The sequence below is a fragment of the Eretmochelys imbricata genome, chromosome 12 (genome assembly GCF_965152235.1).
Source record: "Eretmochelys imbricata isolate rEreImb1 chromosome 12, rEreImb1.hap1, whole genome shotgun sequence".
Classification (NCBI taxonomy): Eukaryota; Metazoa; Chordata; order Testudines; family Cheloniidae; genus Eretmochelys; species Eretmochelys imbricata.
In genome coordinates, this window is record NC_135583.1 from 10300812 (window position 1) to 10325714 (window position 24903).

A 24903-nucleotide genomic window follows, 5' to 3' on the forward strand; every position below is an offset into this window, starting at 1 on the left:
ACTCCACTGACTGAGATTGCTCAGCCTCCCTAGCTAATTTGTTCCAGTGCTTACCTACCCTGACAGTTAGCAAGTTTTTTCTAGTGTCTAACCTAAATCTCCCTGGCTGCAATTTGAGCACATTACTTCTTCTCTTGTTCTCAGTGGATAAGAAGAACAATTTATCATTCTCCTCTTTATAACAACCTTTTATGTATTTGAAGACTGTTATGTCTCTCCTCAGTCTTCTCTTCTCCACACTAAACAAATCCAGTTTTTTCAATCTTTCCTCATAGATCATGTTTTCTAGACTTTTAATAATTTTTTGTTGCTCTCCACTGGACTTTCTCCAATTTGTCCACCTGTTTCCCAGAGTGTGGTGCCCAGAACCAGACTCAGTACTCCAGCTGAGGTCTTATCAGTGCTGAGTAGACTGGAAAAATTACTTCTTGTGTTTTGCTTACAACACTGCTATTAATAATCCCAGAATGATGTTCATTTTTTTTGCAACAGTATTACATTGTTGACTCATATTTAATTTGTGATCCACTATACTCTTTTTCTGCAGTACTCCTTCGTAGGCAGTTATTTTGTGTTTGTGCAATTGATTATTCCCTCCTAAGTGTAGTACTTTGCATTTGTCCTTATTGATTTTTCATCCTATTTATTTCAGACCATTTCTCCATGGAAAACTGAATAGGTGCATCAGAGTATACCACGTGTGAGTGTCAGGGAGTCATATCCTTTTTAACTATTTCTGTGAAAGCGAGCACTTCAAAAAAAATCTCCAAAGGCATTTTTAAGGACAGGTTTTTTAATTATAAAGGGTTTCTTTTTTTTCCATGTGTGATTACAAATGTAACACGGAGTCTATGACAATGACTAATGGTCTATAAATACCTAAGACAGTTATCATACTGTTGATGTCATGCTTACAGAAATGTAGGCCATGGGCAGGTAGTGAAGACATTGTTAAACAGAGATCAACGTGGAAGGGTGAAGGGAAGTGGTACTCATAATAACTTGACCCCTCTCTATTCAGTCTCCCCAATCCCTGACACCTTTGCTGCCACTGTCTCCTCTCCAGGCTCCTGTGCCATTTCCCCCTCTCTGAGGAGCACGTAGGCACAGACTGGATACTAATGCTGCTTCTAGTAACACTCATTTCTGTTAGGATAGCCATGCAGCTTTGAGGAAATCATGTGATGAGCTGCTCCCTGCCTTCTATCCTTGGCATTCTTCCTCTGAAACCACAGAGCCAAAGCCACATAATGCTGGTGAAGAGAGGCTTTTCAGGCTCACAGGAAGGGGGAAGGGAGTATGTTCAGTGGTTCTGCTTCCTCTCTGCATTTAGGGCAGAGGTGGGCAAACTTTTTGGCCCGAGGGCCACATCTGGGAATAGCAATTGTATGGCAGGCTCATAAAATCGGGGTTGGGGTGTGTGAGGGGGTGAGGGCTCTGGGGTCGGGCCAGAAATGAGGAGGTCAGGGTGCAGGACAGGGATCAGGGATGGCGCATGGGGTTGGGGTGCGGGAAGGGGTGCAGCCTCTGGCTGGGGGTGTGGGCTCTGGGGTGGGACTGGGGATGAGGGTTTGGGGTACAGGAGGGTGCTGTGGCCTGGGATTGAGGGGTTTGGAGGGCGGGAGGGGGATCAGGGCTGGGGCAGGGGGTTGGGGTACAGGGAAAGGCTCAGGGGTACAGGGAAAGGCTCAGTGGTGCAGGCTCCAGGCAGCGCTTACCTCAAGCGGCTCCTGGAAGCAGCAGCATGTCCCTTCTCCAGCTCCTATGTGGAGGCTGTCCGCAGGCATCACCCCTGCAGCTCCCATTGGCTGCGGTTCCCAGCCAATGGGATCAGGATCAGGCCCTTACTTGCGGTTCCCAGCCAATGGGAGCTGTGGGGGTGGCACTTGGGGCAGCAGCAGCATGCAGAGTGGAGCCCCCGGGCTGCCCCTATGCGTAGGAGCCGGAGAGGGTCCATGCTACTGCTTCTGGGAGCCACATGAAGGGGTCCCTGACCCTGCTCCCTGGCTGGAGCTTCGGAGTGGGGCAAGCCCCAGATCCCACTCCCCAGTGGGAGCTCGAGGGCCAGATTAAAACGGCTGGCAGGCCAGATCCAGCCTGTGGGCCACAGTTTGCCCACCCCTGGTTTAGGGGCTGATCCAAAACCAAATGAAGATAACAGAGAAACTCCCATAAACTTCAATAGGCTTTGGATTAGACCCTTTAGAGGGTACCATTCACAAAACTACACTTACACTATACTCTGTAAATAAAGCTGCACACTCAAAAATATGATTGTTTTCTCCTTAAAGTTCCCATCTTGCTAGTTGCTGATCACCCTCCAGTTCCATTAACTTTGGTGAGAATGGATGTAGCCCAGCACCTAGCAGGATCAGGCCCTTACTACATATCCACTTCCTCTGTGCACACTCTACTGTAACCAAAAAGGGAATGATTTTCCATGTCTTTATTTAGGGATGGGCCTGAGCCACAAAATTCAGATTCAAACTTTACCAAAGCTGAGCGGGCTTTGTATCTGGATTTTGGTTCACCCCACTGTAGAGATAAGTGTGGTTTGCAAAGTTTGGATCCAGATTTAACATCCCTGTGTTTTGGGAGGTATTTGGATCCAGGGTGATGTTTCTGATACAACTCAGTTTTATTGTTTTCTCTTCGTACTGGTGGCGGTGGCCGTCACAGCGTCCGCTCAACCTCTCTAACCTTTTCTATAACCTCTTCTTGCCTATTTCAGCAATTAACTGACCAGCCCATGAAGAGAACCTAGATGACTGCAGTCACTAAGGAGTTACAGTTTGCACACACAACTAGGGGAAATTTTGGATGTGTGTAGGCAGCCAATAAAAGAGGAGATAAACAATGCAGCTGATTCATACCCAGCCTGGCTTAGACTGTGATTGCATCACTGTTCCAGGCAGATCTCCGCTCTTTGTTGCAGTCGCACTAGCTCACTCCTGTAGTCTCTATGCCCACACGTCTGGAGGTAAGTCTCAATATTCTTTGTATGTTTGTTTTCACTTCTTTTATTTGGATACTGAAACATGAAATCAACCCCCAGCCACACTTCCCTCATAAGGATGGAAACTCTTTCACCGTGAATGAAGTGTAAAGATAGTGTTTAAAGGATCAGCTCTTATGATGCAGGATTTTCCAATGCGTTTCAATGAGGCATTTAAAGCCTCTGACAACTTTCTGCAGTCCCCTTCATTCAAACTGCTAGCCTTGACAAGCTGTGGTTAGAAACCACATTGTAGTGTGGGCGGTAAAATGAGCCCAGATTTTAAAAGAAGAAGGAGCTAAATCTCTCTAACCAGAAGAACCGAGCTGTTGGGAGGGCAGCACCAACAGCGTTTTTCCCAATCAAGGATCCTTTTGCATCCCGTTTAGGGACTGACTCTGCCACTCTTACTGTCATTAAACAATACCTTAATCTGTGATTAGTCCCACTGACTCTTTCTGCAACAAGCTAGTTCCCAATGTATGTAAAGGTAGCAAAACTGGGGTTTCTGATTTTAAGGTCAGATCCTCACTTGATGTAAATCGGCAATTTACAGATGAGTTGAGAATCTTGCCCAAACCTCTAGATGTATGGGGGGAAATCCTGTTTCCAGCTGTAGTTCATTGTATAAAAACAACAAGTGGTTTAGAACAGAGATGGGTGAAAACAGATGTCATTCTGGTTTTCAAAACCTCTTTGGTCAGATTTTGCAAAACCAAAATACGGGGGTGATTCAGATCTGGTTCTCATTTTATTTGTGCCACCAAAGTTTCAATAATTGATTCCAGTTTTACCTAGTTTTCTTTTTAAAATACAAATAAGCAAAACCAGGAGCGATTTGGAGCCAAAACTCATTATTAGACTCTTTCAAACCCGATCATTTAGAGATCTGAATAAACGGTTCTGGTTTTACAGATTTTTAGAGATGAAAAATGATTTTGGTTTTGCAAACCTTTTGATTGTTTATTTTTATCCACAGAAACCAAAACTAAATTTAGGGTGGTTCCACTTTATCCAATCCCCATAATATTTGAGGAATAAATGGTTCTTTTTTTTTTGTCTGTCTCTGATTTGGAAGAGCTTTGTGTAATTTTGCCCATAAAATGACTGGCCTGGCTCTGTTGGTCTCATGCCATATTGGATGTGTCCTTTACAAAGTATACTGCTTGAAGCAGATGTAGGATGTGTCCTTTACAAAATACACTGCTTGAAACTTGAAAAAATAGCTTATGTACTTAACCTCTTCATTTTGGGCATCAGAGAAATCTCATGTGTCTGAAATCTTTCCTTCCACATAGTTGTTGCCATCCAGCTCAATAATTCGTTCACAGCAGCATAGAGAGGATCAGTCACAACCCTGCCTGCCTCTGAACTGAGCTAACACAGTCATTCTCAGAGGCCGTCATGTAGCTACTGAATGAGTGCCTTGTTCTAATAGTTCCTGCAGGAACCACAGCTAGTGCCTTCGGATTCAGTCTAGAATTCTGATGTTTAAAATAAAAAGCAAAAGGTCTAACTCATCTTGTTGCATCAAACTTACTTTAGACGGGGAAATTTTATTGATCAACTGATGGACATTTTAGTCTATTATATGAATTAGGGTAGCACTTGGAGGCATTAACTGAGTTTGGGGCTCCATTGTGCTTTAGGTCAGGGGTTCTCAACCTTTTTCTTTCTCAGCTCCCCTCCCTCCCCACAACATGCTATAAAAATTCCAAGACCCGTCTGCGCCACAAAACCTGTTTTTTTCTGCATATAAAAGCCAGGGCCAGTGTTAGGGGGTAGCAAGCAGGGCAATCGCCTGGCGCCCCGCGCCACAGGGGGCCCTGTGAAGTTAAGTTGCTCAGGCTTCAGCTTCAGCCCTGGGCCCTAGCAAGTCTAATGCTGGCCCTGCTTGGCGGACCCCATGAAACCTGCTTGTGGCCCCCGAGAGGACCCCAGACCCCTGGTTGAGAACCACTGCTCTAGGTGATATCAATATACAGTGTAACAGCCACACCCTGCTTGGAAGACCTTGAAATTTAATTAGGCAAAATAGACAAAGGATAAAATAAAGGTGTGTGGTTATCCCCATTTTGTAGATGCTCGGCTGAGTCACTGAGAGATTGTGATTTGCTCAAGATCACACAGGCTTTCTATGGCAGAGCTGGGAACTAGAACCAGATCTCCTGCATCCTAGTTTAATGCCTTAACCACAAGACCGCACTTTAGCTGAACTCCCAACTTAAAAAGAGAGTTCTCAATCTATACCCCTTACTCACTATTTAAATCTGCAGTTTAGAGCAGCATTAATTCCTTCATGGCAATCTGCTGAGTCTGAGGGGAGTATTCCATTTTGAGCTCTTATGACACTCTGATCTCCAACCATGCAGTATTCTCATAAACGGACTTCTGAAGACCCTTTTCTTCCCTCTCTGTTTTCCTTGTCTCAGCTCTGTCTGTTCTTGTTGCTTTCTTTCAGCACAAAGTATAGGGGAGCTTTAAGCTCATTATATTTTTAAAACATCCTCACCTGTTATTAATAACACCTGACTCAGACATTAACACTCAGGCTGTGTGGGAGGTTGCTATCTCTAGTCAATGGGTATTAAGGCACATATGCACGTGGCCCTAGGGATCTACTATATACAAATGGTGGGCCAAATTCTCTGCTGCTATAAATGGGCACAGCTCCACTGGCTTCAGTAGGGTTTTGCCAATATACCGCAGCAGTGAATTTGGCCTTTTGTTTTGCTGTTCTGTTGACATACAGTATCCTAGTAAATAATAGCACATCTGTAAAAGGCATGGCTCTGGAGGTAGATTGGAATGGATTACTGCATTATTACCGTTTCTCATGGGAATTATCTTTCTGTCCAGCATGGAACTATAAGAATTTTAATCTGTTGTTTCCCCAAATTATAACATTATCCTGGGAAATCAAGCATTGTATTATATAAATGTAAATAGTGCCCCCATATTTCCAGGTGATTATAATGGGAACTGGCCATAATATTGATCACTTAGCACCTCATACTTATAAATGGTAAATAAACCTCAGGATGCCCCTGTGTGGTAGGTAAAATTTTTCCCTAACTTTAAAGGACAATCTGACCCAGAGCATGGTAATACAAAACCTTCTGAATGAGGGTGAAGAGTAGTTTGGGGAACAAAGAGTGGTGTAATTTCAGTGTACCTTGGCAATGACAGCAAAAGCAAATCTAAGGAGGTCTGTTTTTCTTCAGTTCTCTCCCCCACTAAACGGCAGAAAATGGCCAGTCTGATGCCCGTAATAGCCCAGGAAGAGCTGGATAACTTTATCTTCACCAGGACAAGTTCTGGCTTCACCCTCAAAGCCTTTCATGCTCCTCAGAACATTAACATATCACTGAAGCTGCTGACTAGCCAGAATACAACAGAGAGGTAGGTATCATATTTGATTTACTATATAAACAGCTCAGGAGGACAGTAGTGCAAAGAGGGTAACAACATGGACTGTAGCATTTCTGATCCCAGTTAACCTTTCCACTTCAGTGACTCCCAACTGATTAAAAGAGACAAAGTGGAAGAAATACACTGAATTGCACTAGGTGAGAAATTTGACATATGTAATGACAATGGGGCTTGATCCTGCAGTCATTATTAATTCTGTTGTGATTGCATCAAAGGGCTCCAATCCAGGTTCAGTGCACCATTGTACTATGCACAAAACAAACACACACAAAGAGCTCACAATCTAAGTTTTAGACAAAACATGATAGGTGAATAAATGGACACATACGAGAAGAAAGGGAGAATGGACAATTGCAGTAGAGATAGGATTGAGTGCATATATTAGTCATAACCACGAACTCTGTCACAAATGGACGTCAGCCTAACACTCACATAACTCCAATTTATTTCATTGGAGTCACAGGCATATAGGGATTTTGAGGTCAGGCCCATACTATTTTTTTAATGGTGTGGGACCAAATCACTCTAGTGAATGCACTCATTAGGCTCTCAGTTTCTTGAAAGGGCATCCAAGAGCAGAACATGGCCTTTTTAGTATCTGAGAAGTCTAGATCCTTAGCTGCTTTTTCTAGGAGATATGCTTAAGCTGAAAAATTCAGATTTCAAATATCTTAAAGTAGTATATGGAGAGGTTGGCTTTTCCAAAACAAAGACAGGAATAATTTATCTAATCCAAGTGAGATTTCAAACACCGGCTAAAATTCTGTGGTGCTTGCATCCAAGGTTTCCATGTCTGGTCTTTGGTTGTGCTTGAGTCTAAATTCTTTCATTTACGGCATTCAAATTTGAATCTTGAAACCAGAACCAGTCTGTCTTTAGTGACGACCTCTATAGGGCTCAGGGCCCTGATCCAAATCCCTCTGACGTCAATGGAAAGACTTCTGTGGAGGTTGGATCAGGCCCAAAATGAATTAAGTTTGAGTGTTCTGCTTTTTTATTTTTTAAATTCAATTAAAGTGCAATAATTTACTAATCTAAAATAAGAAATATATTTATTTGGTAGTTTTTTCTAAAAGGCTTGCCCTCTTTCCCCTGTGTGCCCCCCACCTTTTGTTTAAATAAAAAAATAAAGTTAAATCAGACAACAAAAACTAATAATTTATTTTTCCTTTCTGGATTTAAAGTGTTGCTCTAGTTATAAAAGTGATTATGGAAAAATGAACCTTCTTACTCATATCTGCTCTTTAAGTGTCAAGTCTCTGTTTGGTTTTTTCCCCCCACTATTACCAGCAATGAGAACAAGATGGATTCTATCCTGCCCATCATTTGAACTGCTAATCTAGTTCCAATGGTAGAAAACCATATTGTTAGTAATGACGTTAAGAGGTAGAAATAAGCACAGTTTGTAATATAAACTTTGGAGCCACAATTTATTTATAAACACGGGCATTACCATACTGAATAGCCATTATGTTTGCAATGGAAAGGCTGTTTTCCTTCTTTAAAAAAGAACCCAGCTTGGACTGCCTGGCCTGATTTTTCTAAACAATACATGTTCAACTGTATTTGTGAAAAGTGCTTGCACAGCTGCACATCTAACCTGAGTGTGCTGTTACTGCCATTGCCCGTGCAATATCCATTCACAAATATATTTGATCTAGAAATTAGTGACCCCAAATATGGAACCCACAGTGTAATTTTTAGTCACTTCTCCCTATAACTGCATTTTTATATACTTCCATGAATTGTATATCACATGCACACCAGAGAGGATTCCAACAAAAAGCAAAAATACAGGAAGCAACTTTTACTATGATAGGACTGGGCTACAGCAGTTAGTCCCTGTCTTACATTTCCACCATGCATTTCACAGTACTGTGCTCCAGCAGAAGGGAAGTTACCAGCAGCCTCTTGGGCGCAGGCAAGCAGTGTTGGGCTGTGTAATGGTGGGTGAGAAATTTGATCCACACCTGCTTAAAATAGTTTTTAGAGAATTTTTCTAAGAGTCTCCCTCCTCTGTTAGCAGTTGCTGGGGGGAGTGGGAACAGGAGCTGGTTTGGAAAACAGATGCTAGTTTGAGGAGTTGTCGGATAACTCCCAATCTCTTACACCAGTACCTGGGACGGATCAGGAAATGGGTATCAGTTCAGGAATCAAAGAGTTTCCTGCATGCTGCTGAGGCCGATCAGGGACCAGGAGCCATTGCATACAGTTAGGAAGCAAATACTACAGGGGTCCAGGGTGCTAGCATTACCAATAGCGTAATCAGGCCAAATCCTGATGTCTTTACTCAGTTTTTACTTAGGCATACTCCCACTGAAGTCAATGAGGCTGTCACTGAGTTCAACGGAAGTTTGCTGAAGCATGAGGAATTGAAGTTAAGATCTTAAGATTTATCAAAGAGTACCTACTGCAATAAATATATCCGACAGCCTAAAAACACATAAGGAACAGAATAGCAAATCTGTGATTTATATGGTGTGCAATGTTTGGGACTGAATTAAGTTCCCAAAGTTTGGAACAGTTGGGATCAGAAGCCAAACTATCAGCTGGACCCTCTTCCTAAATATACAGATTTGTTTTTCAGCAGGAAACACTAACTGGGTTAGTCTTTAAAATAATGACAGGGGTTGAAATCCTGGTCCCATTGAATTTTACCATTGATTTCTGTGGGCTGAAGATTTCATGCATAGAATCAGCAATTCAGAAGATATTGCAGATGGGATCATATTTTTAAAGTTAAATGCAAGTTAAGGAGGAGTGATCCTGTAGCAGAACCAATTCATTTATCTTCCTTGAAACTGAACATTCTGATCTGATCCACAGATCAGTGCTACCATTGTACAACTGAACAAAGAAGTTATTGTCTGAAGTTCTCAAATAGTCTCAATCTTCTACCGATTAGCAAAATCTGGTTTCCTTATACTTCTTAAAATACATCCCACTGGAATTTAAGAATAAATCCCTCTGTAGATTTATGTACCCCTCTACAGTAGAAGTAGATGCAGCTCCACGAAGTCCCTAAAGTTACATCTACCACTTACAGTAGGTCTGAATTTGGCCTCATGGCTTTACCTTTACTCTCTGATGTGGTTTGATCCCATCCATACAGGCAAGATTGACTGTGACTGAAGCTGAAGCTGGTAGAATTTTCCTTATGATAGCATAAGGAAAACATATTTTTAGGGGAAAGGCAGGGAAAAAAATCAGTTCAGAGAGGTAATTTTTTCAGTTAGTTTAACTATCCCAAACATTCTTCCTGCCCTTGCATTTTAGATCCTGATAAATATATATTTGATACTAATGGAACTAGCTTCTTTCTCGTACATTTTACAGTTTTAATGTGAAAGATGTTTTGTAGTCAAGAAAACATTGTTGGTATTAAGCACCAGATAATGGTAGTGGTGGGAAAACTCTACCAAGTCATCCGTCTTTCCAGTATCACACAGTATGACTGTTACTCAGCATGTCTGTCTGAAATGCTACTTCTTTATCCTTTGTGCTCTGTTTGCAGTGAGTTGAAGGTGCTACTCCAAGATGTAGCAAACACACGACGCATTCAGTCTGAACAGCTCCTGCCTTCTCTTGGGATCTACCAATCTCAGGGACTTCTGGGGGTCGTGACTGAATGGATGTGCAATGGATCCCTCCACTCACTCATCCACGAGGTAAGGAAGAGTAGGGATCTTTTAGAGGGGCTCCTTTATGGGTGTTAAAACTGTTTAGAAGCTAGGGCAATAATAAAATGAGCAAACTGTACCTCAATTACGGGTATTAATTTTGCAATAGCGTTGCTAATACTTTTCATCTGTAGATCTCAATAGATAGTGTGAATAGTGACTGCTTTATAATTCTAAAAGATATATACATATCTATATATATCGTGGAATATTACACTGAAATGAATGTTGATTTTTAGCACCACCTGTACCCAGAACTGCCTTTTCCCCTACTCATGCGGATTTTGTCAGATGTGGCTGATGGATTATATCATCTCCATAGACTAGACCCTCCTCTCCTCCACTACAGCCTGAAACCCTCCAATGTTCTTTTGGATACACAATACAGAGCAAAGGTGGGGACGTTTTAAACTTAGCTTTTTGTCTTTATTATTTTCTTGACATGAAACCAGAACAATTTCTCCAAAGGTATGCTTGATTATAGGATTATTTATCAGGCATCTATCCTAATATAAAATACCAGATCAATATTTGATACCAATAATACCATATTGTTGCTACAATTCACCATTCACTCTTCCCTACAGATAACAGATTATGGTCTAGCCTCCTGGAGGAAGCAGCAAAGATCAGTCCTGCAGAACTGCAATAGAAGCTGCTGGGATTTGATATACCTCTCTCCTGAAATAATTGAAGGAGGTGTGCCCTCACAAGAAGGAGATATTTACAGGTTAGCACAGGTTTTTAAAGGAAAGTTATAGCTAAAGGAGACCTACTTCTTGAGAGCAATTCACATAGTATTGAATTTAATGTTTCTTTCAAGAAAATATTGTAAAATTGTACGACAGTGAAACCTACAGGTCACAGTGTTCCATTCAAATAACAGCTGTTACACATATCATATCTGCATAACATTCCAGACTAGGAATATTGCATCATTTAGTTAAACTTGAAATTCCTAATGTTTGAAGGAAATTATTTCAATACAATTTGTTATATTAAAAATTAAGATTTATGGCCATACCTCTAGGTTAAGCAATTGCCAAACTTCAGCTTCAAAATATTAATTTACAGTAAAAAAGTAGAAAACTGTTGCGGATGACATGCTATGAAGTATATTCTCATCTTGACTTTTTGTTTTGCATATATATCCAAGTGTTTTTACACCAATATTGATGTTGATTTAAGTACATTTAAACATTACAGTGACATATCCTAGAAGTTACAAATAGAAAAAAAAAAAGATCTAGGGCCTGATGCAAATTTCACTGATGTAAAGAAAGATTCATTGGGCTTTGGATCAAGCTTTAGTGGGTCAACTAGTTCATTCCCTTGTCAGTATGCTCAACACTACCAAACACTTTATAAGTACTGGGGGAAAAAATGAAAAAGAAGAAGTGAAAGGTTCTGAAACCCACAAACGGAAATTAGGTGAGGTATTATTGGAAAATAAGCTACAGAATTTAAGAGCAAGGCTTTCCCCTGAAACAGAATTCTAGCTGGTCTTTGTATAAGGACAGCCCAGTTGGAAACTGAAATATAAAAGTTTGCAAAAATGGAAATCCTGCCAATAAGGAAGGACTTAGTGCAGGGATGGGCAAACCTTTTGGCCCAAGGGCTACATCTGGGTGGGGAAATTGTATGCAGGGCCATGAATGTATGACTGGGGCTGGGGATTGGGGTGCAGGAGGGAGTGCAGGGTGTGGGAGGGGTTGCGGGGTGCAGGAGAGGGCTCAGGGCAGGGGTTTGGGGTACAGGAGGGGTGTGGGATGCTGCAGGGAGCTCGAGGCTCAGGGCAGGGGGTTGGGGTGTAGGAGGGAGTGTGGAGTGTGGGGGGACTCTGGGCAGGGGTTTGGGGTGCAGGAGGGGTGCAGCATGGGGCTCGGGCAGGAGGTTGGGGTGCAGGAGAGGGTGCAGAGTGCGGGAGGGAGCTCAGGGCAGGGGGCTGGAGTGCAGGAGGGTTGTGGCAAGGGGCTCAAAGCAGGGATTTTGGGTGCAGGAGGGGTTTGGGCTCTGGCCCGATGCTGCTTACCTCGAGCGGCTCTGGGGTGGCAGCGGCACGCAGTGGGGCTAAGGCAGGTGCGGGATTGCCAGCCCTGTGGCACAGCTGGGCTAAGGCAGGCTTCCCTGCCTGCTCTGGCCCCGCGCTGCTCCTGGAAGTGGCCAGCATGTCCAGCAGTGGCTCCTGGGGGTGGGGTGGGGCAGGCGGCTCCATGCGCTGCCCTTGCCTGTGGGTACCACCCCCGAAGCTCCCATTGGCCTCAGTTCCCCGTTCCAGGCCAATGGGAGCTGCAGGGGGCAGTGCCTGCGGGCGAGGGCAGCGTACAGAGCCCTCTGCTCCCCCACCTCCCTCCAGGGGCAGCAGGGACATGCTGCCAGCCACTTTTGGGAGCGGCGCGGGGCCAGGGCAGGCAGGAAGCCTGCCTTAGCCCAGCTGTGCCACAGGACTGGCAATCCCGCAGGCCCGACTGAGAGCCCTGATGGGCTGGATCCAGCCCGCGGGCCATAGTTTGCCCTCCCCTGACTTAGCGTAACATGGAAAATACCCTTCCCTTGAACTAATGAACTCAATTTTTCAGTAAGTAATCATAACACCAACACAGATTCCAAATTAACAAGCACAATTTCATTATTGTTTGCCTCTAGCTTTGGAATGCTATGTTGGGAAAGCTTAAGCAGACAGAAACCTTTTGAAGGTACGTATTTCTCTCTTTCTTGATGATTAATTATATTTTTCTGAATTTATCCTCCTCTAAGCAACACTGATACCAACAGACCTGTCTTTTCAGACCTCGTTTTATCTCAAATCCCTATTATGGTGCTTGGAAGGATTAATTTTTGATCAGTAAGTGTCAGTAAATATTGATTTCAACGTACACATACAAACGAACAAAAATATTTCCAATGATAGTTGAAATCTACAGATAGGCAAAGTAAGACAAATGCTGCTTGATAACTTATTAGAGTATGATTTAAAGATATTTACTTTGTATATTTTGACATGTGATGTTGGCAATTTGTGTTTGAATGGTTTTAAAACTTTAACTTTTTGAACCTCAACATCTACCGTCAATTGTCTGACACTCCATAATTTTGTGCAACTGTAAAAATTCAATAAAATTGGGAAAAATTTAAAAATAAACAGTATTATCTGTCAAAATTATAAAAAATCAAATTCTGCCAACTGTGTATCCCAATAATGCACAGTTCCATAGCTCTGCATCTCCTGTAGAGAGTCCTAGCCCCAAATGAAGATTCTTTTTGTAAAAGAAACAGATACCTTCTCAGGGGTAGCTTTAATGGCATAATTTTTACTATGTAGTACCTAAGCCTGTTCACTGTAGCACTCTATTAAATTGTTATTTTGACCTTTCTGCTTAACTTTAATGCATAGCAACAGCTCTTTGGCTTGTGACAGCCAGCATACTAACATCACAATCCAGCATACTGACATTAGGCAGCATCTTAGGGTATGTCTACACTGGAGCTGGAGAGTATAATTTCCAGTTTGAGTGACACACCCATGCTAGCTCTGATCCAACTAAGAAGATAAAAATTAAAATGTAGCCATGGCAGCATGACTGGTGGGAAGGGCTACCTGCTCAGGTACAATCCCAGTCAATCAGAGCTAGTGCAGGCATGCCTACTCAAGATGGAAATTGCATCAGTGTAGACATGCCCTTAGTGGCAAATAACTTGTCCAGTGAGTAGAACTGAGCTTTTATACATGTTTAAAAATCAGTGAGAGTTTCAGGTCTCAAATAGGAACTTTTAGTTCCTGCTAGACTTAAATTACTATAAAATATGCTACTTTCTGCATATTTTATACCAGAAAATGAAAATAAGGAATTTTACAGAGTTGTAGATCTTTAAAGCACTGTATAATAGACTGAAAATTACCCCCATTTTACCAATAAGGAAACTGAGGCAGTGGTAAATGATTTGTTTAACATGACAGCCAGAGCTGAGAACTAGACTTTGGAGTGCTGATTCCTGTTCCATTCTCATTCCTTTAAAGCATGGCTCCTTTTAACTTACAGTAAACATACTTTAAAGAGGGATCGGTTTCTTCTATTCTCTCAAGTTCTATGACAGTGACAATGCTGTATCGTGTTCCTGAATATGATCCTTCTTACTCCTTCTCTTACAGCTGATTGCTCTAACAATGAGATTTCAGTTTGAGCAGTCATATGTGAAGAAGTATGTGCCTCTGTACTTGATTATCAAACTACATTACAGTTACTACTCTCCTCTATCTGGAAAATGGCAAGGGCTCCAGGTCTATCTACCTATGGGACTTTCTTTTTCACTACATGGTCCAAGAAAAGGAAACTACCTGCTTGCCTGCGGTGCACTAAACACTACAGAACCCAAGAATCAGGGGTTTTGAAAGCAGCAAGATGTGGAACTTTTCCTGGCAATTGTTTAATGACTATTTCTATTAAATATTACTCTAAAACAAGTCACATTACATTTGTATAGCACCTTTCACCCAAAAGGACCCTAAAGTTCTTTACAATTTAACACACACATTTATTTATGAGAATCACTTCACTCACCATCTCTCGAGTGGAACATATAACTATTCAACACACACTAACATTGCACAACCCTTTTGGACAAAAAATGAAGGATAGTTTCAAATTTCAAATTTAAAAATTTAAAATTTAAAAATTTCAAAGTTTAAAATTGCAGAGGGAATGAAGGTAGGCAGGATGCAGTTACCCCAGCGAGAATCTGGCCATTACATCAAGGCTAGCAAACATCCTCATTCTTACAAAGAGTGCCATGACCACAAGTGATCAGGCTCACGATTTTACATCTCTTCAAACTTCCCTAGTGCTTTCTCAAGACATGCAGGGCTCCTGAAAAATTCATCAACAAATACCCCATATACACCTCATTTTCCATATGTAATGCTCCTCAAGTTCAGCTTCTCATTTTCTAGTATGAATGAAGATGAGAATTACATACTTGTATATTTCAACCATTGGCTGGCTCTCAAGTACAGAATACGCAGGCATATGCCATAGGGAGAGGTGAGGGGGGCAGCATGCTGTAATTCTGCAATCACATTCGTGAGTTGTGTGTGTGTACATGATCTCAGAATAAGCCAGTGTCTTGGCTTCGCTGATTGCAAGTCACCTAGCAGATTACTCTGTTTTTTATGTATGTAACAGCTTTCATTTCGACAGACTTTACAGGCTCAGATTAAAAATATTATGCACAATATACTCATGCAAGGCAGTGCTTTCATATTTTTTCACCGCCATTTTGTACCTGCCCAGAGGAATTAGATTCTTTTGTGCATGAAGAGAATAATTTTTTAAAATTTGCATGCAGAATTGCGTACAGAACTGTGTGGTTAGGCTTCTCACACAGTAACTATAACTGCAAATAGGGTATTTGTGCATGCAGGTTACCAGTTATGCATGCATACCCAGTTGTGACTTATTGCTTAAACAACCCTTCTAACCAGAAATAAATGGACTGCTGCCAGTAGGTATAAATGAGTATTGTCACAGTTGGTCAGCTTTACTTAAGAATGTGTTGTTGGGTTTTTATTTTTTGTTTTTAAAGAGTAGTCTTAGTTTTAAAATACAGAAAATAACCTGTACTAAACAACATCTTAAAATAGTTCTGAGGGTTTTTTAAATAACATTTTTTTCATTCTCTGGCAGGCAAAAAAAACCTGCTGGAAGTTGTGACGGGAGTCTGTAACGGCCTGCGGCCTGGGACTGAAGCAGAGTATAAACAGAACAGTTTGCCCCAGAGAAACAGGCTGTTAAAGCTCATCATCCTGTGTTGGCACCAAGACCCAGATTACAGGCCCCAAACTGCAGGTAACATTCAGTATTTGCTCTCCCCTTGTTGCTACAACAGTTTGAGTGTCCTAATTAATGCAGTGTTGTTGTAGACCTGAAGCTCTGTGTGAGCTCAATAGCTTGTCTCTCTCACCAACAGAAGTTGGTCCAATAAAAGATATTACATCATCCACCTTGTCTCTTTAATGTCCTAGATCATTCTACAGTAACGATGGCACAACAGAATGTTGTAACCCCAGCGCGGGATGAAACGGTTGGGGCACTGTCACCAGAATACTGTTGTGTTTTGGTTTGGGGTTTTTTTAATACAGATGCCGTGCCCTCCTGTATGTGGTTTAGTCATTTCAAGTGGTGGTTTAGTCATTTCAAGATTTTTAGTTTAAATATAGTGTAGTAAGTTTAGCATAGATAAAGGCTAGAAATTACTGGAGATTGCCAGCTAAATTCAGTATTTGAAGAATGGCTGATTTACCTTTAACAGTCCCATCTCAAATTAATCACCATTCCCACTGGAGCAAATCCCACTGTTGGTTAAGACAGAGTAGCTATATTATACCAGCTGAGGATCTAATCCTCTGTTTCTAAAAAGACAGCCCTGAAACACGAATGACAAACTATGGCCAAGATTTTTCAGACCTGTACACAGAAGTGTCCAACTAGCCATCTGCACATGCTTTTACTGTGATTGCTTTGTGCAATCATGAATAAATTAGGTACAAATATGCAGGTTTTTCTGTGCACATTTCTGAAAATCTGATCCTAATTTGTTTATATTAGATCAAAAAATAAAAATATATAAGGCAAAGTTACTTAGAGGTGATTTAAAAGTTTTTAATATGATTGCAACAGAATAATAAAATCAGTGGAAGCACATTGGTGCATAGATATTTGCTTATTTGGATACGCATACATCCTGTATTTAAAATGCATTTTTCTTTCCAAAGAATGTGCGGAACTCTTAAAGAGAATTTTGAGCACTTTTAGCAAGGAGAAGATTTCAAGCGCAATCTACAGTTTGATTGATGCAAAGGTTAGTGCAAAATTCAGATTTGGTCCCATACAATTGCATTGCCTGCTTTCAGTGATTATCATCGTTGAAATCAAACAGGAATTTGTCTCTTTGTTATTGCTTCAAAGGGCTAAAAGTTAAAATTTGAAGATCAGTCCCTAAAAGCAGATAGAGCTAAAATACGTCAATCCAAGATTTAAACTCAGCTTCAAAAGTCTAATCCAGGATTCACAAGTGAGACTCTCCATACTGTATTACTGATAAGTATGCACGAGTCACAGACAGTTGGAGGGCCCCCTCACACTGTTCTTTCAGCAGTAGCAAATAGAAGGATGGTTCTAGGTTAACCAGATGTGTTAGTGAACTAGCCTTTCATCTCTGAAGTCCCCAAGTCAGTTTCTGTCTGAGGTTACATGCAGCTTCATCCTAGTGTCCATTCCCATGATCAATCAGGCTACCACACAGCTGAGAGTGAATATTAGTCTCAGTTTCATCAGGTCCAGGTCTGGGACCGCAGAGCAATATCTGATGTCAGGATTGAGATCAGTTGTCAGTACAGCCTGAAGGGAAGGTAGCGCAGGATACTGATGCAGCTGGGATTTCTCATGGTACTAAACTCACAGTCTCTGAAGTGAAAATGCGAAAAGTCTCCTGGTTTTACCTCATTTCTGCTGACTTGATGAGAATAGTTTTACATCCCAGATTTTGGGAGATTTTTTTTATACCTCTTCTGAACTCAAAGTTGTAGAGGCTGCAATTTTAGAAATGGGATGTGTGATTTGCGGAAGACCAAATGTAGAAGTACTCCAGAAAAGGAGAAGGAGCTCCCAGGCATTGGTCTTTTTGGTGGCATGACATTTATGACGTGATTTTGTAATGCACCAAAAAAGCCCTACTTTCCCCAACGCTCACAGCTATGAGTACGAAATAAATATCTGTAGAGAAAGGCAAAATAACCCAATATTGTTTCAGTAGGTAATAGAACTGTACTCTGGGTGATTTTACTCCTAGCTGCAGATCATGTGGTGTATGTGCCTGATATTTTGGCAGTACCAGCATCAATGTTCAATGTATGATTTTTTTAGCCTCATTTGGACTGAACGTTGTGTATATTTTACTAAGTAAGTGTATTCTTTTGTTTGTTTCAGGAGAGAGCAGTAAATGCCAGCAAAGGCTCAGTTCCACACGTGCTTCAGACACATGTGCACAATCTAGAGGTAAGCAAACTGTGTTTTCTTACATATGCACTTGGGGAGGAAAATTTTCCAAGGGTATCTAAGTCCCATTATCAACAGTGACTTAGGCACTTAGACTCCCTAAGGGAGGCTGCCTAGTAAGGCAGGTCTTTTCTATCAAGAAGATAGAAGTAATTTCTTATCCATTTTCATCCCTGTCAGGTCCTCTGTGCACAGAAAAACAGCAACCAGCTTATCGACAAGAGAGTCCCTCTAACAGCACAGAGATTGTCAACTGTTCTTGACAGCCCTGCAGGAAGAGAGAAGGCTAATCAGATGGCACTTGCAGATATCACAGCGCTAAACACAACACAAAAAAGAGGTATGCAGGACTGAGACCATCTTAAAATATTTTTACCTCTAAGTACTATATAAATATTAAACAATTATTTATTGGCTCAGTGTCCATAAAAACATGCCAAATGTCCCCCTCTTCAGAGTGCAACTGTGATATAACCAGAGCAACAGAGTCCACTGCAGTAGAAGAGTCTGCCTTGAGAACAGCAGTGGTGCAAGATTTTTGCAACTGTTCCTCCATTGGGAGAACTCACAGCTAGCCAGTGTATTCCCATACCTGAGTGGACATTCACTGGGTTCAGTGGGGTAAACCAGGCAGCCATAGAATTTGCTGATTTACTGTATACTCTGAACACCCTCCACCAGTAAGACACTGGTGGTGCTCTGACCATAACTTAAAGCTGCCCTTCCCTGGCATTTCAAGAACTGCCTGCTCTTCCTCAGAGAGCAAATCCATCCTGGGTCTAGTGGACCCTGCCGGAACAAAGAGGTGCAATTTCTTTTGCCTTTGTCACCATGAGTGAATCTAGCCCTCTACAATGGTACTTATATGGCCCTCAATCACCACAGTGCTTTTCTCTACTTTCTAATACCTGCTGTCAAATGTCTCCACATTAGAAAGTAATTGCTTTGGAAGAGTCCCGTCTCTTCAGAAGTCCATGAATGATTCATGTTAGCCATTCCTACCTAACCATATCCTTCTGTTTTTCCACTATGGGCTTGTCTTGGCAAATGTTCGACAAAGTATTTAAATCCACGTGTATTTCATGTATATAAGCAGACTGGAGGTGTTGACTTAAACATTTCTTCTTTGTTCTTTGATGGTTTTATTTACAAGATCTGAGCCACAGAAAATCTATTATCTATCTTTGGTGACATCTGAATACATGGGACTTATGATACATGTTTCTTAATACTTAGTACTGAAATAAATTAGTGGCTGTTTCTTTTGGGTAGAACAGGATTTTCCTCAACTTCATCCACAAATTTACAGAAGTCCACAACTATAATCAACAAGTTAAAAGGACACTCACAACTTAGATGTAGCCCAAAGTTTACATTTTTAAAAACCTTTTATAAAATCTACAACCCACAGAAGAGTTTCTAGAATTAAAACTCAGTTGAAACATTTGAGCTAGACATTCGATTGCAATGTTATTAATTTATTTGTATCAAGGACCAGGGCTCCATTGTGCTAGATGCTGTACAAACATATTACAAAAAAAGATTGTAGCTCTTTGGGACAGGAAAAAAGTATGAGACCCAAACACTACAGCACCAACAAGCTGACTAAACAAAAGTGATTGACAATATTCAAGATGAGATAAAAAAAATTTCCACTTTTAATTCAGTAACCCATGCAAATTCTTTTTGCAATATATGATTTAAGTTTAGTGTCCCTTATACATTTCTAATTTTACAAATACAAATTTATTATTTGGCCATTAAACAACAGTCCCATTATGTGTAGTGTAACAGAGGTGGTATGCTGCATGAAAAGATGATGCTCCACTCCTGGGATTCATCATTCATACTCTTGCATAAAACAATTTTCTTAAAGTTTGAGAGATGGAGTATGTACATAACAAATGTCAAAACTTCATAAGAGGGAGGATCTAGCAGCAAGTGTTCACAGGATGTAATATTTACTACAAGTTAGTCCTCTAAACTCTGTTTTAATTAGAGATCCAGAACTATCCATTGATGAATCCCTACTATGTTCAGCTGTAGTCCAGTTTAAAAGTCTTATCTCACCCATCTTTATTTGTTCACAGCTCAGCCAGGCAGTAGAGAATCACCTCTGCAGCATTCCTTTCCCACTCCTTGTACCTCTGATCCACATGCAAGCAGAGAAGATGGTGGTCAGTGTCAAAGGGACCCAAAGGTGTGGCAGCAGCAGCCACTACAGTTATTGCTGTCACCTGAGCACAGCCCCCATCATAGCCAATTTCAAAGCACACAGTGTGAACAAACATTAACAGGTGAGATTCCAAAGAAAAGGCTGATCCTTTCTTAAAGTCGAGTTTGGTCCAAAAACCAGAAGCTAATGTCAATGTGGTATAGTAATATTCTACTTTGCCACACTTTACCCAATGTCTCAGATAAAAACTGTACTTTGGCCATACTCTTGTGTATTTACTGGTAATTAGTGTAACTTCTCTGAAGCTGGTACTTGCCATTGTAAGAAACAGGATACTGGACTAGATGGACCATGAGTCTGCTCCGTTTGGCAATTCCTGTGTTACTAAAAGCTCAGACTTTGGCCTTCAAAGTGAACTGTTGTTCAGAATAGGCACATTGTTCAGAAGTCGACTTTCACCGGAAAGGGGTCTAAAGAAAAACCTCACAAAATATAGCAAGTTTTGTGGTGAAACAGGCCCACAGAGTTTATAACAAATGGGGGAAAAACCATTGTATGGAGTTTAACCTTTTATTGTGACAATTTCTCACACCTCCAGCAAGGTAGTTCTTGGGGATGCAAAAGATTAGTTGGAAAAAGACTTCCCCTCCACCTTGTTTTTATACTTTCTTTGGGCTAGACCCAAAAAAGGCCTCAATCTTCCTACTGAGCAGCTGTGAATAAGGCTGACTTTTGGTCTGCGAAAGCTGTCTCTTTTTTCCATAATGAAAAAGTCTGTAAAAAACAAGTTTTTCACTTTGACAAAATGAACCATGGTGATCTCCAACAAGCTGGACATTCTTCTGATCTGTTGGATGCTGGGGACATGGTTTCTGGGCAAACCAACAAAAGACCTCCTGTAAACTAAGACAATTCAACTCATGGCCCAATTGGTAACAGACTAGGAAGACTGAGGCATGGTCTCCTAAGTACAGGTGACCTTTTCTTATTTCCTTTCCCCTACTGGAAGGGCAGCCTAATGCAGAGTTTCTGCATAGATCTGGTTTTGGTGTATGCATCTGCTAAGATGCTCCCATCTCCCACTGAAGCAATGAAAGTACGGAACAGTACAATCCTTCAGATCTGCCTGTGGTGCCGTCTGCGCTTCCATCCTCTACTGAGCAGACTAATACTCTCTAGACATAGCTAAACTACTTTACATAACAGTTATACAGATGATAGATTACCAGGATCAGACCTGGGAATCCCCTCCCCTTAAGTCATCTTGCTCACTAAATATTATTTTCTGTGCTAGTTTTGAACAAAGACTGCAAGCAAATGAACTCTTCACCAGCTCCTGTTGCTCCACTGAATTTACATTTCTATTAGTCACTTCATTCTTGACATTAATGCTGCCACTAGCTAACAGTTTAATAAAAAAAGTCTGACAGTTTGGCATATCTAATTTTGTTCCTTTTTATTCAAGGTCCTTGCTGCAAAGGCAACTGCTGCCAGATCCTAGCCTGTGGGCGACAGACTATCTTGAGCTGCATGACAGAAGGGCGCCTCAACCACATCCTTGATGTCCTTCGCTCCCAGCGAGTGTTGTCTAAAATGGACTATGAAATGATCACCTCTTTCCCCACCCTGACCAGCCGTGCTCGTGCTTTGTTGGACACTTGCCTCTGCCTTGGAGAGGGGGCAGCTCAGATCGTAGTGACTGTGCTCTCAACTAGCAAATGTAGCCCTCTGGCACGAGGCAGCCACATCACAGACAGCCCTGCTAAATTAAATAGACGACTGCAGTGACTTAAGTTATTTTTCATGGCATATTTCATGGATCGGTGCACTGGTAACGTGGAATGACATTAATTCATGTTCATTTCTCATTACCCACTGACTAAAAAGTCTGTTCCTTTTCCTACTGCTCAGTGACTTTAGTCCTCTAAGAGTTCGAGACACCCATTGCCTGCAGAAATAACAGGGCCTGGTAATATATATTCCAACTTGGACCTCTGAGATGGTAGGATTATGGGAGTATGCCAGAGTCTAGTTCAAGTCACATGTCACTTATTATTTCCTGGTTTCTTAATGGAGGTAAATTGATTGTGACTTATTGGTGGACGGCGGAGAGGAAGGCTGGTGGTAAGCTCTTCCAAGTCTGAAAGGCACTTAACGATGGGCTGTTGCCTGGGAAGGAAGAAAGAAGCTGCTTTTGCCAACAGCCAAGAACAGCCAAGCAAGCTGTTGCAGTGAGAGTGAAAATCATTAAGGAATAAGTTTTCAAGATCTCTTCAAACGAGCCTCTTACATTTAACATCTTGCAAACTGAACAATTTTTTAAAAATTTTTCTTGCACAAATGCTCATTTGTCCTTGTAAACTGGCACACTTACATTTTAGCAGGTGCAAATTCAGAGACTCTTTTGCAATAAAATGGCCCTAAACAGGTTAAAGTTACCTGGATACAGCATGTTAATGTTGTTCCGTTTATGAATGTTACAGGTATACAATGTGAAGTTAAGCTGTAAGATAAGAGGTGCCAAACTGACCACTTTGGAAGGACAGTTCCATTGATCTGTGAACAAAGATACTAACATCAAAGATTATCTTTGTTAAAACGAAAATGAAGTGCACAAGGTGTCTCCATTCAAAAGCACAGTGGGATGCCTGCAATATTCACAACACTGGATAAGCCCAAGAACATTATCATTACAAGATATATAGATATTTCAGATGCCAAGCTACATTGTTTTGTTTTACTGCATTGCAATTGTTCTTTTCTTTTCCAAGATGTTCAAGTAATCCTACGGTTTGATGTGTTGGAATTTTAAAGGCAGGAGTAGAGTGTTTTAAGGTATATTTATACAAGGGATTATTTATTCCACATGATATAATTTGAAACCAATGCTTTAGAAGTTTTAAAATAAATGTTTTAGAAAATTCAGTCAAACTGTCTTAAGGTTGTTTTGTGACTATAAAAATGGCTAAAATTTAAAGCAGTGTCAAAGTATGTTACAAATGTCATTTTTTACTTTATTAAGGGGGCCAACTTTCTAGCTCTTAGAAGTTTAATGTTTCATGCTACATTTTAAATGAGAGACTTCTGTTTCTCCAACAGACCACAGAACAGCTTTTGGTACAACATAGGGCTGTTGTCACTGGTCAAAAAAGGAAAGAGTCCCTCCACTGTATTCCTTCTTTCTGTGAAAGGAAGCACAACTGTCAAGACTGAAATATCAGGAATCCATTCAACTGTTGTACTGGAGTTTTTAAACTTCTATATAACATTGATGGGGCAGTAGACAACCCTAGTTTAAGATATATTTTGAAATGAGTGCCTGATTTTAATGCATAGCTTAGTCTTTGTCCACCCATATCCTCTATCAGTTTCTGAAAGATTTCAGATTTGCACAAAACTTTCACTTCTATTTACTTCCATGCAGTTACAGAGAACCTCAGCAACCCATACTAACACTGTATTTTCTGCATATTAAGTGAAATCCATTATATAAATATCTATTAATATAATAGATTTACTTCCTAAGTGGTCTTTTAAATGTTTAGCATCCTCAGAAATAAAGCAGAGCAAGTAGATAGAAATAGTCGGAAAATAATACAGATTCATCTTTAAAAAATGCTGTCTAATACATCTGCTGAAAATCTGAACCCCAGAGATGCAATGTGGGAGAAATCAGGTAAGCAGTAATAGTGACCAAGTAGTGGACAGCTAATTGCACGTGAATTTGTAGAGTCCTGCATGGATATAAAATTTGTATCTGCATGCAATCCACAAAAATGATCCGCGGATGTGGATTTCCATAGATATAAAGCGGCTATCTGTGCATTTGCAGAGCTCTATGAATTTGTGATATAGCTAAACAAAGGCCTAGTGCATTTTGGGACTGGGTACACAGATTTCATGTAATGGAGTATGACTGTAGTATTCCCTTCTATATGGTTTTGGCGTGACCACAACTGGAATATTACATTAAGCTCTGGGCATCCAATTAATGGACAGATGTGGCCTGAAGTCCAGAGAAGAGCTACTGACATTAAAGAGATTGATGTGAGGACTGAGGGAGAGGGGGAAAATAGTTGTTCACAGGTACCTGAAGGACGTAAATACTAAACACCAAGATGGAAAAGGGATTATCAGGTACAAGAGGGTATTGTGACAGATATGGCAATTTCCTGCAATATCCCTGGAATTCCTTATTAAGTTTATGTATTATTGCAGGCCAAGATTGTATGTAACCTCTCTATGGGGAAGATGTGGTAGATGTGAGACCTGGAAGTTAAAAAGACTATATTCAAAATGTGCTGGTCATGTATGGACTTCTGGGACAATAAGTGTTAAGTGGGGGAATTCCTAGGGAGAGGTTAATGCAAATTCCCCAACTCTGGTTATGCAATACCCCAGCCTTTGGAAACTACCCCCGAAGGAGAGAGTCATTGGCTGCTGATTATTTGTCACAGAAGGCTGGGGTCAAAGGTCTGAGCTGCATGAGGAACAGCTGATATACCCAGCCTTAGTTCTGGTTCTGGCTCTAAGACAGGTCCATGCAGAAAACCCATGTTGTGGGTTTTG

The 24903-nt window shown here is 41.1% G+C and overlaps 1 protein-coding gene across 1 annotated transcript; it reads left to right on the plus strand.

The window, feature by feature from the left end:
- The first annotated feature begins 2856 nt into the window (after window positions 1–2856).
- LOC144272582 (receptor-interacting serine/threonine-protein kinase 2-like) lies at window positions 2857–22122 on the plus strand. Its single transcript, XM_077830692.1, has 12 exons — window positions 2857–2980; window positions 6220–6397; window positions 9942–10095; window positions 10347–10502; window positions 10695–10837; window positions 12754–12803; window positions 15789–15950; window positions 16877–16962; window positions 18090–18158; window positions 18339–18498; window positions 20249–20455; window positions 21800–22122. The coding sequence occupies exons 1-12, from the start codon at window positions 2857–2859 to the stop codon at window positions 22120–22122; spliced, it is 1812 nt and encodes a 603-aa protein (XP_077686818.1).
- The last annotated feature ends 2781 nt before the right edge of the window (window positions 22123–24903 follow it).

Excerpts from the sequence above, each read along its gene's own strand:
- LOC144272582 (XM_077830692.1), top strand. The coding sequence starts at position 2,857 with ATGCAGCTGATTCATACCCAGCCTGGCTTAGACTGTGATTGCATCACT. Across the intron at positions 12,804-15,788 it reads CAGACAGAAACCTTTTGAAG|GCAAAAAAAACCTGCTGGAA; the intron begins GTACGTATTTCT and ends ATTCTCTGGCAG. Across the intron at positions 15,951-16,876 it reads TTACAGGCCCCAAACTGCAG|AATGTGCGGAACTCTTAAAG; the intron begins GTAACATTCAGT and ends TTCTTTCCAAAG.